This window comes from Nerophis lumbriciformis, linkage group LG28 (genome assembly GCF_033978685.3).
Source record: "Nerophis lumbriciformis linkage group LG28, RoL_Nlum_v2.1, whole genome shotgun sequence".
In the NCBI taxonomy this organism is placed as follows: Eukaryota; Metazoa; Chordata; class Actinopteri; order Syngnathiformes; family Syngnathidae; genus Nerophis; species Nerophis lumbriciformis.
Window position 1 is genome coordinate 25148162 of NC_084575.2, and position 18296 is coordinate 25166457.

Below are 18296 nucleotides of genomic sequence, written 5' to 3' on the forward strand. Positions count from 1 at the left end.
CCTACCCGAGCAAAAACGATTGATCTGGAAGTGTCTTAAAACCAATTTCCTTGACCCAGCCACACACAAAGAAGTTATAGGTCTCCATGATTTTCCAAGCTTTCATCGGTTTTGTCGTGTAAAGTGACGTCTAGAGCAGGAGTCGGCAACCTTTACCAGTCAAACAGCCATTTTGACCAGTTTCACAAATTAAAGAAAACAATGGGAGCCAAAAAAATCTTTTGAAATTTTAAATGAAATAACACTGCATACATAGTTTTTTTTCTTGCTTTGTGCTACGTATAAACCAAGGGTCTCAGACACGCGGCCCACACCTTAATATGAAAATTTAATGTTAGTGCGGCCCGCGGGTTTTATATGAATGGCGCTTGACAGCGTCATACTTGTCAACCCTCCCGATTTTTCCGGCAGACTACGAATATCAAGGCAACTGTTCTCTTGCACGTGCCGTGATGGTACAGCATTTAGCGCCCACTACAACCAGCGTGCCGGCCCAGCCACACGTTGTGTGGGGCTTCTGCTTGCTCACGTAAGAGACAGCAAGGCATACTTGGTCAACAACCACACAGGTTACACTGACGGTGGCGGTATAAAAAACTTTAACACTCTTACTAATAATGCGCCACACTGTGAACCCACACCAAACAAGAATGACAAACACATTTCGGGAGAACATCTGCACCGTAACACAACAGAACAAATACCCAGAATCCCATGCAGCCCTAACTCTTCCGGGCTACATTATACACCCCCGCTACCAAACCCCGCCCACCTCAACCGATGCACACAGGGGGGGGGGGTGTTGTTGATGTGTGGGGGAGCAGGGTGGGGGTGGGGGCGGGGTTTGGTGGTAGCAGGGGTGTATAATGTAGCCCGGAAGAGTCAGGGCTGCATGGGATTCTGGGTATTTGTTCTGTTGTGTTAAGGTGCAGATGTTCTCCCGAAATGTGTTTGTCATTCTTGTTTGGTTTTGGTTCAAAGTGTGGCGCATTATTAGTAAGAGTGTTAAAGTTGTTTTTTATGGCCACCGTCAGTGTAACCTGTGTGGCTGTTGACCAAGTATGCCTTGCTGTCACTAACGTGTGCAAGCAGAAGATGCACATAACAAGTAGCTGGGCTTGCACGCTGTTTATACAGATTGTAGAGGGCGCTAAATGTAGTATCATCATGGCACGCCCTTATTATTATTGTAAGGGTGAAAATCGGATAATATTAATCCTGGAAGTTTTCTGCGAGAGGCACAGAAATCCGACAGTCTCCCAGGAAAACCAGGGGGTCGGCAAGTATGCAGCTGAGCCGCATCAGAGTGATCAAAGAGCCGCATGCGGCTCCGGAGCCGCGGGTTGCCGACCCCTGGTCTAGAGCATCAGATAGGTCAACATGTCTGGGAACACGTCCGACAGATACTACTTGAGATCACACAATAAATCTCTTTTTGATAACTTATAGCGATCAAATCTGTTGCATAGATTTTTTGCTCACATCTGCTTTTAGCGACAACAACTAGGCCCCTTACGTACTCAGATAGTTTGCACACTGGTTGCTGTACAGTACCCATATTGGTTTGGTTGACCACCACTTTCTTCACCGGAAGTAAACAGGTCAGAAACAAGTCACATGACTGGGTACAACCTATTAGGGTATTTGAGAGGCTGTGGGTTAGACTAATCAATAAATGTAATGTGATCAATGGAGTGGGTAATTATGCAAACAGTGGGTAAGTACATATATTGGCTAAAACGCTGGAGTGGCAACATCCAGAGAGAAAATCTGGATTACTTCTCAGTTTTATCTGTGAGATCCTACGTTTTTGTTCTAACCCGCTGGGGTTCTCAGATCACTTCTAGTGCTGAGGGATGTATGAGATAATTAAAGCGTGTTATCCCCTTTGAAGCCATTTAGATTGAACAAAAGTGTTCCGATTCTTCCAAGACCTAATCTCATCACTTGCAGAACAATCTTCTGATAAATTTGTACCGGATTCAGGGAATTACACATCACATTAGAGAGTCATACAGGAGGGCAAAGGGCAGACAAAGTAGACAGAAAATATCATAAACATGTATAATAAATAAATACTTGTAAATACTTTTTTAGTTTTGAGCATTCACCAAGGCTTTTGTCATACAGAGCCTCAGCTAACAGTTTTTTTAGGGGAAAAGTGCTGTGTCTCGGCTAATTGTTATGCTTTAGCTTGCGAGCAAAAATTTGTGTTATGAGCCAACCCAGTGCTAGTTGGCACCCCCGTAAAATCCGACCAAAACATTCAGTGTACCACATGCTCATTAGCTTGCAGTAAATGGGTGGCAAACAAGTCAAAACGTATTTTTTCAACCATGGGAACAAAGAAGTTGAGTGTGAAGGACAGTACTGAGAAGAAGAAGGAGGAGCGATTGAACTGAAGAAAGAAGTCATGGAAAAACATGAGCGAGGTGTGCGTGTAGCTTGGCAAAGCAGTACGGGCACATAATTGTTACTGAAGCAGAAAAAGTCGACAAAAGCTATTATATTGCCAGCCAATTAAAAATAATTTGAGCACATAAAACTTTTAATTCAATTACGATTACGAGCTTCACCACAAAACAAATTAAACCCATAAAGCTGAGGTACCACTGTACTTGCAAAAATTAGTTTAATCTATGTGCTTTGTTTGTATCTATGTCATACTTGCCAACCTTAAGACCTCCAATTTCGGGAGGTGGGGGGTGGGTGTGGGTGTGGGGGGCGTGGTTGGGGCGGGGGCGTGGTTGGGGGCGTGGTTAAGAGGGGAGGAGTATATTTACAGCTAGAATTCACCAAGTCAAGTATTTCATATATATATATATATATATATATATATATATATATATATATATATATATATATATCCCCGCGACCCCGAAGGGAATAAGCGGTAGGAAATGGATGGATGGATATATATATTTATATATATATATATAAAAGAAATAATTGACTTTCAGTGAATTCTAGCTATATATATATATATATCCCCGCGACCCCGAAGGGAATAAGCGGTAGAAAATGGATGGATGGATGGATGGATATATATATATATATAGATATATATATATATATATAAGAAATAATTGACTTTCAGTGAATTCTAGCTATATATATATATATATATATATATATATATATATATATATATATATATATATATATATATATACACCGTATATATATATATAAGAAATAATTGACTTTCAGTGAATTCTAGCTATATATATAAATAAAAGAAATACTTGAATTTCAGTGTTCATTTATTTACACATATACACACACATAACACTCATCTACTCATTGTTGAGTTAAGGGTTGAATTGTCCATCCTTGTTCTATTCTCTGTCACTATCTTTGTAACCATGCTGAACACCCTCTCTGATTATGCATTGCTGTGTGGCACGCACAAAAGTGCTTTCATCAAATGCACTAGATGGCAGTATTGTCCTGTTTAAGAGTGTCACAACATTGCTGTTTACGGCAGACGGACTGCTTTACTGTAGACGTTCTTTATATTGTGGGAAAGCGGACTCAGGTCCGCATGGAGCTGGAGGGGGCGTGGCCTCCAGCTCCGCCTGAATTCCGGGATATTTTCGGGAGAAAATTTGTCCCGGGAGGTTTTCGGGAGAGGCGCTGAATTTCGGGAGTCTCCCGGAAAATCCGGGAGGGTTGGCAAGTATGATCTATGTATTTGGGACAGATTACTTGGATTTACAATATCTCTTATAGGAAAATTGCTTTGGTTTTTGTACAATACTTTCTTCCCATTCAGTATTTCAACCAATCAGGTTGCGGGGAATTTATAGTGCCCTCCTACGACAACAACTAAAAATCAGTAGAATTGGCGTTTTTTTTTTTTAAATGGTTCTTAGGTATGCATGGGGCACTTGTAATACAGGATACACGATTTATGGAGAGATTGGAAGGAGCAAAACTCTCCATTTCCGAAACTGAAGACAAACTGCAGCAAATGTCTTCGTTGTATCAAAGCTTGCTTGTGAGAGAGTGCATTTTCATTTGAACGTTGAGAACATAAACAAGCATAATGCTGTTTTTTCAAAGGTTAGTTCTGTAATTGAATAAAGAAATGATCGTTGAGGAAATCCCATAGTTAGAAATCCCATACAACGGATTACCCAATTTACTTTCATATGCCTATGTGTGTAGCTTTTTACGTAACTTCTCTCCTTTAATGTGGCTATCTATTAGGGAGATTACGGTTAGTAACAATGTTAGCATAAGGACTCTTTTTTTCATGGAAAATTTGAATGTGTAGTCAATGTGGCGGCTGTTTTTTTCCCCCATTGATCGCCAGCACTTTGCATCAACATGCACACAATTTGTGCCTTCAGAAACACACATTTCATGAATGTAGCTTTGGGCAAAGTAGTTTAACCCTCTCTTAAGTGATCGCTGAGACAGATTTCCATAATTGGGAGGGAAAGCTATGCTCATTTTGTCTGAAAGTCCAGCAAGTAATTGCGGATCTTCTGCTATCTTTGACAAAAGTGTGGTACATGAGAACAGTAACCAAGGGGGCGTGGCTTTGCGGGCAAAGTCAGAAACTTCCCTTTAGTCTTTGTCTGACCTTTGCGAATGGATTACTAATGAAAAGCAGGAGAGGAGAGGACGGGTGGGAAGATGGGCTGTGCAACCCCTGAAAGAGTTGAGGCAGAAGACGGGCAGAAAGGAAAACCTGGAAATTATGGACTAAAAAAAGCAGACCAATCACACTATGTGGGTCCATGTCGTTGGTAACGCAAAAGGTACAATTTTTGGTGGCCCACGTTATTGTCCACCTTCTGTCAAGCAAGCGATGTGACGCGAGAGGGTATTTCAGCCTTTACTGTTCCTGTGTGGTGCCTTGTTTTTGTAACCTAACTCTCCCCAGATCCTTGTAGTTCGCTGAGCTCCACACAAGGATCTGGGACTTCTCAATAGGAGATGTATTTCAGAAGGCGGGGCCTTCAGCAGGCCTTCAGCAGGATATTTCGCGCGAAATATCCTGCTGAAAACGTCTCGGTATGATGACGGCTGCGCGTGACGTCACGGATTGTGGAGGACATTTTGGGACAGCATGGTGGCCAGCTATTAAGTCGTCTGTTTTCATCGCAAAATTCCACGGTATTCTGGACATCTGTGTTGGTGAATCTTTTGCAATTTGTTCAATGAACAATGGAGACAGCAAAGAAGAAAGCTGTAGGTGGGAAGCGGTGTATTGCGGCAGGTGTTGTGCCGGATAACGCACCCCCGCCGTATAATGCACCTCCTGACTGTTGTGCCGGATAACACAGCCGGTGTTTTATTGTTTACATTCCCGGAAGATGACAGTCAAGCTTTACTATTGGCCTGTGGAGAACTGGGACAACAGACACTCTTACCAGGAGTACTTTGAGTTGGGTGCGCAGACGCGGTACCGTGAGTACGCATGCAGCTGCGGCTTCCAAACATTTGATCGCTTGCCCGTACGTGCGTGCCGCTATGTGCATGTCACGTACGTAACTTTGGGGACTTAGGGGAAAAATAAGTGCTGAATGAACTTTTGGGAGGTGAACGGTACTTTGGGCTGTGGGATTGAGTGTGTTGTGCAGGTGTTTGAGTTGTATTGACAGGTTATATGGACGGGAGGGGGGAGGTGTTTGTTATGCGGGATTAATTTGTGGCATATGAAATATAAGCCTGGTTGTGTTGTGGCTAGTAGAGTATATATATGTCTTGTGTTTATTTACTGTTTTAGTCATTCCCAGCTGCTGGTGGCCATGATTGTAAACAATGTGCAGATGTGAGGAGCTCCACAACCTGTGACGTCACGCGCACATCGTCTGCTACTTCCGGTACAGGCAAGGCTTTTTTATCAGCGACCAAAAGTTGCGAACTTTATCGTCGATGTTCTCTACTAAATCCTTTCAGCAAACATATGGCAATATCGCGAAATGATCAAGTATGACACATAGAATGGACCTGCTATCCCCGTTTAAATAAGAAAATCACATTTCAGTAGGCTTTTAAGACCAATGTCTTGGAAAAATATATCACTCTTGAATCAACACAGTAGTTAATACTATGATCAATGTTAATTAAAAACTAAATGTGGGATATAAATAATAATGGAAGTATAATTGTTTGTTTATAGTATATAATTGGTGCAAAGGTGTATAAGGATATTTCACATGCCTTTACTGTGTATATAATTGAACAGTGTTTATGTTGTGTACAATGTGTATTTATAATATGTTGTGAAAAGGAAATTTCATAATTGTTGGAAGCTCATCTTGTATTTGACTTTGTTTATAGGGTTAGGCGCAACAAGTGTTCAACTTCAGCCTAAACCCTTTCGGTCTGCAACATTTTTAATTTATGAATGTACAACTGTTTGTTTATGTAAAACTGTTTATTTTGTTGACCATTGACCGAAGAAATAAACCAAAAAACTAAAGTCAGCTTTTGTACAATCCAGTAGCCATGCAGTTTTGAAAAACGTATACACACTAATGGTACCTAAATATTTGTGTTGCATTCAAGGGCTTGGGAACTTTCACCATGCATAGACAATACGAGCAGACATTTTGTTTTAGAAAGCGCTCTTGATTAAACACAGAGTCGCATCTTTGTTTAGACTGTGTGCGCAAGTGTGTGAGAGTAAGAGGGAGGGCCTGCCCTTTGGCTTAAATCACAGTGAAGTCTTTACGAGGTTGTAAATCTGAAACGGATGTCTCTGTGGTCATGGGGACGTTATGAGAAGAAATGCATGTGGAACGAAGAGAAGATTAAATAAATCAACCCCTCTCCGGCCTGCAAATAACCATTGATCACGTTGTCCTATTATTTGCAACTGATCGGGTTTTGCCTCATCTGCTGGGACTGATGAGATTCCCAGATGGCACCTAGGGTATAAGATTACATGTCATCTTTGTGCTCCACTCCTAAAGATGACTTACTTAGCAGAGGCATGACAAATCCTGCACAGGGGAATATCTCGCAGAGAAGTAAGCAATGCTTATCCCGTCAAACTTGTCACGTTACACAAAAAGGCTGCTGCAACAAAACTGTATATTATAACTGAAAAACGCTGGATTGAAGTGATTGCAACTCATACAGACTTCCCAGTTTACACAAATCGTTAAAAAGTCTGTAAAAATAACAATAAATAACCATGAAATAGCAACATTTTTATTTTGTTATGCTCTGTCACCTCAGGGTTACATTTGGTTGCTCACTCCATAACTACTGGCCATGAAGAGACAAACTATGTTAAACTTTCTCATTGGGGCTGCTGAAAAAAACTTCCCAGGCCGATAAAAATAACAGAGGGACAATGACGCAAAATCCAACCAAAATTATGACAGCAGCTCTTTAAAAATATGGTTTCATTGCTCCCAGGCATGCTCATGCGCCGAAGCCTGCGTGCTTGTTCCGTCATTGTGGATTAAAGTTAAAAGGAGCGATCCAAAACACTTTACAATAAAGATGTTGCTATTCTCATCCAATCAAGTGTGTTAAATCAGATTTCCATTACTCATGCACAAATCTAAGCAAGCTCTTCTCTTTGGGAAAACAACTCCATTCTACCAATGATGAGTCAGTATTCATTTTGTGAATTACATTTTCTGTGTCAAATTTGTACAGCAATTTAATTGAAGCGTTGTGTAATTTGTTTTGATTTTAAATAAACACCTCTCGCGTCAACATCAGCAGTTGTTGAAAATAGCAAAAATATTTGCTTGCGCATTTAGTTTTAAAGTTAAAGTTAAAGTACCAATAATTGTCCCACACACACTAGGTGTGGCGAAATTATTCTCTGCATTTGACCCATCACCCTTGATCACCCCCTGGGAGGTGAGGGGAGCAGTGAGCAGCAGTGGTGGCCGCGCCCGGGAATCATTTTTGGTGATTTAACCCCCAATTCCAACCCTTGAAATTGGGGGTTTAAAGGGGAACATTATCACAATTTCAGAATGGTTAAAACCATTAAAAATCAGTTCCCAGTGGCTTATTATATTTTTCAAAGTTTTTTCAAAATTTTACCCATCACGCAATATCCCTAAAAAAAGCTTCAAAGTGCCTGATTTTAACCATCGTTATAAACACCCGTGCATTTTCCTGTGACGTCACATAGTGAATACAAACAAACACGGCGGAAAGAACAGCAAGATATAGCGACATTAGCTCGGATCCAGACTCGGATTTCAGCGGCTTAAGCGATTCAACAGATTACGCATGTATTGAAACGGATGGTTGTAGTGTGGAGGCAGGTAGCGAAAACGAAATTGAAGAAGAAACTGAAGCTATTGAGCCATATCGGTTTGAACCGTATGCAAGCGAAACCGATGAAAACGTCACGAAAGCCAGCGACACGGGAGAAAGCGAGGACAAATTCGGCGATCGCCTTCTAACCAACAATTGGTATGTGTTTGTTTGGCATTAAAGGAAACTAACAACTATGAACTAGGTTTACAGCATATGAAATACATTTGGCAACAACATGCACTTTGAGAGTGCAGACAGCCCAATTTTCATCAATTAATATATTCTGTAGACATACCCTCATGTCAGCAGGCCAGGGAAGCTAGGGTCGATATTCTTCTCTTGATCATCTTCGGTGGCATAAGGGACGGTGTGAGCCAAGACATCCAGGGGGTTTAGCTCGCTCGTCTGCGGGAACAAACTGCCGCCATTGCTTGCCGTGCTACCGAGGTCCTTTGTCCCTGAATTGCTCACACACTCCGACAGATTCAATGGGGGTCTGGAGGCAGATTTCTTTGACTTTATCGTTGGAAATGCATCTGCTTTGAGTGTCGCAAGATATCCACACATTCTTGCCATTTCTGTCGTAGCATAGCTTTCGTCGGTAAAGTGTGCGGAACAAACGTCCAATTTCTTGCCACTTTCGCATCTTTGGGCCACTGGTGCAACTTGAATCCGTCCCTGTTCGTGTTGTTACACCCTCCGACAACACACCGACGAGGCATGATGTCTCCAAGGTACGGAAAACAGTCGAAAAAACGGAAAATAACAGAGCTGATTTGACTCAGTGTTTGAGAAAATGGCGGATTGCTTCCCGATGTGACGCCACGTTGTGACGTCATCGCTCCGAGAGCGAATATTAGAAAGGCGTTTAATTCGCCAAAATTCACCCATTTAGAGTTCGGAAATCGGTTAAAAATATATATGGTCTTTTTTCTGCAACATCAAGGTATATATTGACGCTTACATAGGTCTGGTGATAATGTTCCCCTTTAAAGTACCAATAATTGTCACACACACACTAGGTGTGGCGAAATTATTCTCTGCATTTGACCCATCACCCTTGATCACCCCGTGGGAGGTGAGGGGAGCAGTGAGCAGCAGCGGTGGCCGCGCCCGGGAATCATTTTTGGTGATTTAACCCCCAATTCCAACCCTTGAAATTGGGGGTTTAATCACATTTTGCCAGGGATGTAAAGAAGATGGGCAATAGGTGATTTTGCAATAAATTGATGGGGCTGGGTAGCCATTGTAGCTGGCCAAAGCTTTTGTTTACATGGCTGTACTGTACCTGCTGTAATCTGAGAGAGAGCAACAACCTGGATTAAAATGGACTGTGCAAAAGAAAAAAAAAATCAATGAACTGTACTGAAACGAGCTGTACCCTGTTCCGAATGCTTGATCCCTTAAAAAATAAGTAAAATTAGTAGAATTTATTCATATGAGCACGTCCAGTAGACGAGATTTGATAAAGCTAACACATTTGTCCTGTATCTTGGTCGTTAACGGAGTCAGATTTTATACGGGCCAAACATTTCAAAATGCAAGGCCGGTAAAGACTCAGAAAGACCAACCAAATTTGGGTGAGTGCAAGATCTCGGAATTTTACATCAAAAAGAGAAGACTGTTGTCCTTTCAGATTTTGTTCAACATGACCTGTCACTATGTGGTATCTCCTGGGGAAAATTGTTTCAACTTTAATATATTTTAAGTCTGAAATACACTGTGCATTGATGTGGGAAATATTTAAAATGATCTCAATTATTGATCTATGAACAGGGGTATTTGTTTTTCCCAAATACTGTACATTGTTCATAACCCGCAGTTAGCTTAGCTAACGCTAACTCCCTATTAAATGCAACGTATGCAACGCAATGAAACATTTTCAGTCAAACTTACCAGTGTGAAAATGCCGTGATGACACCAACATGTGCCAGGTGATGGCGTTAAAAGTGATGTTTGAATGGCTGCTATCCAGGCTATTTATCATCTCTTTATTAGCTCACTAACCAAACTTCTTTTGCTTTGTTTCTATGCTGGAAATGACAAATCTTACCAAACTTATGACAACCATTGCAGCAGTTACTTTACCTGAAGCGACCATGACAACCATTGCAACAGTTATTGATGTTGCACCTTTGCGCCATGTTTTGAACTTGTTAAAGTAAAAAACAAAACTTGAGGAACTTTAGTCTTGCATTCAGCCTTATAAATAAGCTATTCCGAGACCAGCAAGACCCACAGTGCTTTGCGTTTCCACGCCACACTTTCAAGCCCTATAAAAAATATTTGACCATACATTCCTCATACAAGCACAAATACTTATTTCGGTGATAAAAAAAATAAATAACAAATGGTTGTATTTACTTATAAAATTAGAGTTTGTATTTAAGGAAAGGAGGATGAATAAACAGCTAAGAAAAAAGGACATTAGTTCCTATGCCAAAGTTTTGAAGGTAAGTGGCAGTTCCATTTTGAAATGACCATGAATCTGCTTTTGCAAAAATATGTAAGCATCCATTGATCCATTTTCTACCGCTTGTCCCTCTCGGAATCACGGGGGTGCTGGAGCCTATCCCAGCTGGACAATGATTAAACATTACTACAATACATGTGAGCATAAGCAAGCCTATTTGTCATATTCCTTTGGGCCTCAAACTTTATGTCTACAAAATCAGTCGACCATGTGAGTCAACATGAGCTTGAGTAATAAAAATTCATTAAGTAATAAGAAATGTGCTGCAATGATTAATCAATTATCCGATAGAAAAAGCTTTGATTTATATTCTGTTGTTTTGGTTAATCGTTTGAGTGTAACTAATAGAAATTGATCAAATCTGGACCGCATCGCCCGGAACTTAAAATACACAAACATATTCGCGCACGGCCCCTGCAAGAGTGCACATATGTGCGCAGTGATGTGATCTGAATTGCCAGGATTTAATGCACACATTTTAAAAGTACAATTTCAATGTTCATAATGTGCATGTATCAGAAAAAAAGAATATACGATTATGGCAAGAAGACTATTTGTTTATTTGAATTATTTCCCTAAAATACGCATTAAGGCTATGAAGTGTTTCTCATCCAATTACTCGATTAATCAAACAAACTAATCGATAGACTATTACTAAAATAATTAATACCTACAGTCCTAAAGCAGAACACGGTGGACAAGAACTTGATTGTTTTAGACAGGCTGTCAACAACAGTTCAGCTGCATTTTTGCTTTTTTTTGCTTTATACAACAGGGGCATGTCAGTCAATACGATTAGGTTAACATATTTACATACATTTAAAAACAATCTGATTTAAACTGATTAGCACATGCAATTAACATAATGAGGACGGAAGGACAAGAGAGGAGGAATGGCACTAAGGCCATGTCTACACTATATTATTATATGGTTATACAGGATATAACCCACCCAACCTTATCCCTGTCTACACACACACAATGCCATCTTTTAAGACCCCCTCCCCCTCCGCCCGCCGACGCAACACCTCTGACCTGGAAGTGTATCCTTACCCGGCAGTCTGATATGTGAAGTATTTCAATGTAGCCTATTGCCACATTTCTTTTAACAGTAAACCTTGCTTGCCTCACCATCAGCAGCTGTTAGACTAGCCCTATTGTACTGAATCTCACCTTAGCCGTCATACATAAATCAAATCTTTAATGGACGTGTGAAAGTAAACAATGTGATAAAGAACATTTTACAACAATCAATCTAGGGATCTAGATATCTGGTCAGGACACTCCGCACTCTTTTACCTTCACCTTTATTGTCCATTCTTGCAATCCTGCCTGTGCTTGGAGGCTGAAATTGGCGGTCGTACTCGACGGCCGCAACCACTTCATGAAGTTATGGAGTACAAAACTAGACGTTGATTAATCGCTCGACATATATCGCGGACAATAACTGATACAGACTGCTTTGACAGTCCAAATGTATTCGCTGTTTTCCGTAGTTTTCCCTCGTCGGCCAGGTAATACAAAGCACACACTACCTTTTTTTATCAGATCCAAGGGAATTCTCATTGTCTCCTCTTCGACAAATGGACAAAGTTTTTCGCGAAGTAGAATCACAGCTGACCTGGACATTCGAAAGTTCTCTTGCCATTCCTCTGCCACAACACACTCGTTGAAAAACATATCCCACTAGGCTGCCGTTCTTCCAGGACTTAAAGGGGAACATTATCACAATTTCAGAATGGTTAAAACCATTAAAAATCAGTTCCCAGTGGCTTATTATATTTTTCGAAGTTTTTTTCAAAATTTTACCCATCACGCAATATCCCTAAAAAAAGCTTCAAAGTGCCTGATTTTAACCATCGTTATAAACACCCGTCCATTTTCCTGTGACGTCACATAGTGAAGCCAACACAAACAAACATGGCGGAAAGAACAGCAAGATATAGCGACATTAGCTCGGATTCAGACTCGGATTTCAGTGGCTTAAGCGATTCAACAGATTACGCATGTATTGAAACGGATGGTTGTAGTGTGGAGGCAGGTAGCGAAAACGAAATTGAAGAAGAAACTGAAGCTATTGAGCCATATCGGTTTGAACCGTATGCAAGCGAAACCGACGAAAACGACACGACAGCCAGCGACACGGGAGAAAGCGAGGACGAATTCGGCGATCGCCTTCTAACCAACGATTGGTATGTGTTTGTTTGGCATTAAAGGAAACTAACAACTATGAACTAGGTTTACAGCATATGAAATACATTTGGCAACAACATGCACTTTGAGAGTGCAGACAGCCCAATTTTCATCAATTAATATATTCTGTAGACATACCCTCATCCGCTGATCTGTCCAGTTTTGGAGTTGATGTCAGCAGGCCAGGGAAGCTAGGGTCGATATTCTTCTCTTGATCATCTTCGGTGGCATAAGGGACGGTGTGAGCCAAGACATCCAGGGGGTTTAGCTCGCTCGTCTACGGGAACAAACTGCCGCCATTGCTTGCCGTGCTACCGAGGTCCTTTGTCCCTGAATTGCTCACACACTCCGGCAGATTCAATGGGGGTCTGGCGGCAGATTTCTTTGACTTTATCGTTGGAAATGAATCTGCTTTGAGTGTCGTAGGATATCCACACATTCTTGCCATCTCTGTCGTAGCCTAGCACGTCCAATTTATTGCCACTTTCGCATCTTTGGGCCACTGGTGCAACTTGAATCCGTCCCTGTTCGTGTTGTTACACCCTCCGACAACACACCGACGAGGCATGATGTCTCCAAGGTATGGAAAACAGTCGAAAAAACGGAAAATAACAGCGCTGATTTGACTTGGTGTTTGAGAAAATGGCGGATTGCTTCCCGATCACGAGAGCGAATAATAGAAAGGCGTTTAATTCGCCAAAATTCACCCATTTAGAGTTCGGAAATCGGTTAAAAAAATATATGGTCTTTTTTCTGCAACATCAAGGTATATATTGACGCTTACATAGGTCTGGTGATAATGTTCCCCTTTAACCAAAACCGTCGCTCAACATTGCTATGTTGCCGTCTGAGATGTGTTGTATCCGAAATAGCTGCAATCGCGCGTTTCCTTCCCTTAAGGCATGTGTGAGTTCTACAAGCACCTGTAAATGTCAAAGAAAGAGAAACATGGGCATGTCTGGATGATTCGCCTCCATCTTTCTCTTGGTTACCGCCGAGTGGAAACCAGTTGTTATGAAGCTAGCTGTGGCGCGTTCTTTGTGACGACACTTCCTCTCCGAACTCCGTTTATAAACGATCAACGAGTCCATACAGAGCTAAGAGCCAGAGATTCAAGAAATAGATGGCGCACTTACCCGTGTAAAAAAATATCCAAGGAGGGGAACCTTAAACTATGGGTTGGTGTGGCTGACACAGGGTTTAGGCTAAATAGTTATGTGTTTAGGGAGTTATCCGGCTTAATGTAGACAGGACCTTAACTTATTCCACCTCTCGAGTATGCTGTGAATGTGCTCTGTCAGGTGGGTTAGGCTCCAGCACCCCTTTTATCCTGCACAAAATCAACACTGCCTATAATGGATGGATAGATGGATGGAGATTGTGTAGAAATAACTTACATAAAAGCAAACACCTGCCAACTGGGCAAAACTGATCAGCCGAATGCTATCTTTTCCTCAACAGCAACTATGACAGCTCATATGACCCATACAAAAGGTAATAAGGAACATTTTTCTTTCAAGAGGAAAGACAAACCCAAAAGGCAGATGTATCAATTACGGATGCCTTGAATTTATTTAAAAAAAAATGTTTCTGAGCTGTGTGAAGAGAGCTCTCAAAGTAAGAATTTCATTGTTCTGTGTAATCACTGTTTTTGCAGTGCGTATGACAATAAATCTCTTGAAATGCGGGCCCTTGCTATGAGAATGTGTGCTTATCTAATGATCAATGCTTAGTGTACTAAGATTGAGCGTCTAAGGTCAAGCTGACATTTAGTTTTTTTTCTATAAAAAAGCAAAGAGTGGAGGACAAGCAGTGAGTGTTTCTTTGGTTCCCTTAAGCTAAGAGAGAGATTTGCTTTTTCAGCGAGCTGACAGTAAGATAAAACGCTTCTAAAAAAAAAAAAAAAAAAAGTTCTGCTGTCTTCTCTTTGCTCTTCTATCTTGTGAGGAAAAACATCCTTTCACCATTCACTGCGACTGACTTCTAAGAGTAGAATTCTAGATTTCTCTTAGAAATGCAGATGCAACTAAGGGGGAAAAAGTACTTAAATCTGAGCAGACCTTTTATAGTGTCTGCATCTGGGCACCAAGCCTACAACATCAGCCACACATTTTTCAACCTTTTTTAATATACAAGCACACCCCTTGGCTGAACTCAGGCCAATAGTGAAACACTGCTCATTCCGGAATAATGCGCTCGTGTGTGAAAGGTGCACGAGGTTAACAAAATGTGGAGGTTTGGCGAAAGTGTTCATTTTGTAGTTTTTTGCCCAATTATGCTAGGACAGGGGTCGGCAACCTTTACCAGTCAAAGAGCCATTTTGACCAGTTTCACAAATTATAGCAAACAATGGGAGCCACAAAAATCTTTTGAAATTTAAAATGAAATAACACTGCATACAAAGTTTTTTTTTTGCTTTGTGCTAATAACCAGGGGTCTCAGACACGCTGCCCACACCTTTATGTGGAATTTGAAAGCTGGTGCGGCACGCGGGTTTTACATTAATGGCGCTTGTCAGCGTCATGCCTGCCGTGATGGTACAGCATATAGCACCCACTATAGTCAGCGTGCCTGATCAGCCACACGTTGTATGGGGCTTCCGCTTGCTCACGTGGGTAACAGCAAGGCATACTTGGTCAACAACCACACAGGTCACACTGACGGTGGCGGTATAAAAAAAAAAAACTTTAACACTCTTACTAATAATGCGGCACACCGTGAACCCACACCAAACAAGAATGACAAACAAATTTCGGGAGAACATCTGCACCGTAACACAACATAAACACAACAGGACAAATACCCAGAATCCCATGCAGCCCTAACTCTTCCGGGATACATTATACACCCCCGCTACCAAACCCCGCCCACCTCAACCGACGCACAGAGACAGGGGGGGGGGGGGGGGGGGGTTGATGTGTGAGGGAGCAGGGTTGGGGTGGGGGCGGGGTTTGGTGGTAGCAGGGGTGTATAATGTAGCCCGGAAGAGTCAGGGCTGCATGGGATTCTGGGTGTTTTTTCTGTTGTGTTTATGTTGTGTTAAGGTGCAGATGTTCTCCCGAAATGTGTTTGTCATTCTTGTTTGGTTTTGGTTCAAAGTGTGGCGCATTATTAGTAAGAGTGTTAAAGTTGTTTTATATGACCACCATCAGTGTAACCTGTGTGGCTGTTGACCAAGTATGCCTTGCTGTCACGTACGTGTGCATGCAGAAGATGTATATTGTATAACAATTGTTGGGCTGGCATGCTGTTAATACAGATTGTAGAGGGCGCCAAATGTTGTACCATCATGGCACGCCCTTATTATAGCCGTAAGGGTGAAAATCGGTGAATATTAATCCCGGGAGTTTTCTGCGAGAGGCACTGAAATCCGGAAGTCTCACGGGAAAATTGGGGGGTTCAGCAAGTAAGCTGCTGAGCCGCATCAGAGTGATCAAAGAGCCGCATGCGGCTCCGGAGCCGCGGGTTGCCGACCCCTGTGCTAGGAGAAGATTACAACACTGGCGGATATGAGACAATTCAGCACATACCGACATGCTATTTAACAGAGTGCATTGTGAAACAGCATTTTAAGATTTACTGATGGTACTACAACACATGAGACAAACAAGACTGCAATGCCGTCTGATCTGGTTTGGCATTTAATTGGCCTTAATCTCAGGAGTGAATTGTCTAATCTTCTACTCTGGAGCATTACTGCTTGACAAGAACTAAGTGGCACATCCCCTGGCTATGAAGGAAATTCCCAGAAGATGAAGATCTTGGGAGTGTATGCATGCGTGTATGTTATGAATGAGTGTCTGAGAACTTACTTGATCCTCTGGATCCAGATGCAGTAGTCTGTAATATACAGATCGTTAAGTATGTAAGATGGGTCGTTCTTTCTGAAGACTTTGTGAATATCAAGCAGGCATTTGAGGACGCAGGCTTTCCCTATAGACATGCAAATAGAAACATTGTTATTCGTAACAACGCACAATTGGTGCTGACAGACTGCTGACAACACGCTTTAACAGGCTTGTAGCCTGTCATGTAGAGAACAGCGTCACAGCAAAATCACATTAATTCCAATGAGTGATTTATTGCATGCTATTTGACAGCGGTTTCTGGTCAAGATTGTGATTATAGGTAAGAAAAAATAGAACAGAACTAAGGAAGACAAGTTAAAAGCAAAAGAAAATCCAATTTTTTGACTTAAATCTGTCAGTTTAATTGTAGCTAAGGTCAGAAATGCTTTTGAAATGTGTTTCATTTCCACCAACCTAAATAGCAATTTTAGAGGATTAGTCCATCAGAAGTCTGTCATTCAAATACTTTGAAGCATAAGGTCTTTACCAAGGCTGGTTATCGTGGTCAATACCCCAAAACAATTTAAATTCGATTGTAAGGGTTCTAAATCGATGATTCACGATTTGATTTGTTTCAATCGGCACTTCAATAATGTAAATGTCTCAACTTTGTAACAATACACAAATGTACAGTTCTTTATATTTTATCATTACCATAAACACCTTTGGACAGTTTAAACCTGAACTGAAAAGAAGACGGTCTCAAACGTGCAATTTTGAAATAGGAATGGAATTGGAGGTGAGATGTATTGCAACATTCCATTACTGCAAATTGCATTAAGGTCTTGTTTCTTCAAGTCCGTAATAAAAACAGTAAATGTGTAAGTTATTTTTCTATGGGCCCTTGTTTTGTTAGCACAGGTGTTGGGCACAGCAGTTTTATTGTGAAAGTCGAAATTGTGCTCTTGGTTTTTCTGGTGCACTTCACGACAGTGCTGTGTGCAGGGAGATTTGTAAACAAAAGTACCTCCGGAGTTACAACTGTTGTCCTTTTTTCATAGTGTGTTACACCACATCAGCAGTCATCTTACAAGACTCTCAGTTACAAATGTAATCAATGTAAATAACAGTTTCAGTCAGATGTTTATGTTGCATGATCATAACCTGAACCTGAACAAGCCGCTGAGTGCAGGTGTAAAAAAGTTGTGATAGCATTTATTATAGGACCTCCATGGACCCTGAGAATCAGGTGGCAATGCTGGTAAGTCCCTCGGTTTCTTTATAATGTTTATGATGGACACTTTCTTGCAGTTTTCTGTCATTGTTTTTTTAATCTATATGAAATAGGGCTGGGACTCTAATTGTCCTTTGTGAATCCAAAGTTCAGGTTCAATGCCTCCACTTGTTTTGGACCTATAATGAATAGTTTACCCTTTTAACAGTCATAAAATGTCACATGCAGGGAATACTCATTTTCTATTTTTGATTCTAAAACAAAGTTGTCAAAATGTCTTTCTATCATGCATACAAACAGCTTCCTGATACATCATACAACCAACAATCTGCTAAGGAAAAGCAAAAAATGGGTGCTA

General features: G+C 41.2%; 1 protein-coding gene across 3 annotated transcripts in view; it reads right to left on the bottom strand.

The window, feature by feature from the left end:
- shq1 (SHQ1, H/ACA ribonucleoprotein assembly factor) overlaps positions 1-18296 on the bottom strand; it is a 95106-nt gene that overhangs the window by 13979 nt on the left and 62831 nt on the right. For all 3 annotated transcript variants that reach the window (XM_061923952.1, XM_061923951.1, XM_061923953.1), the window contains exon 11: positions 16729-16849. In XM_061923952.1, the coding sequence (XP_061779936.1) occupies positions 16729-16849 (121 nt within the window). The remainder of the gene's footprint in view (positions 1-16728; positions 16850-18296) is intronic.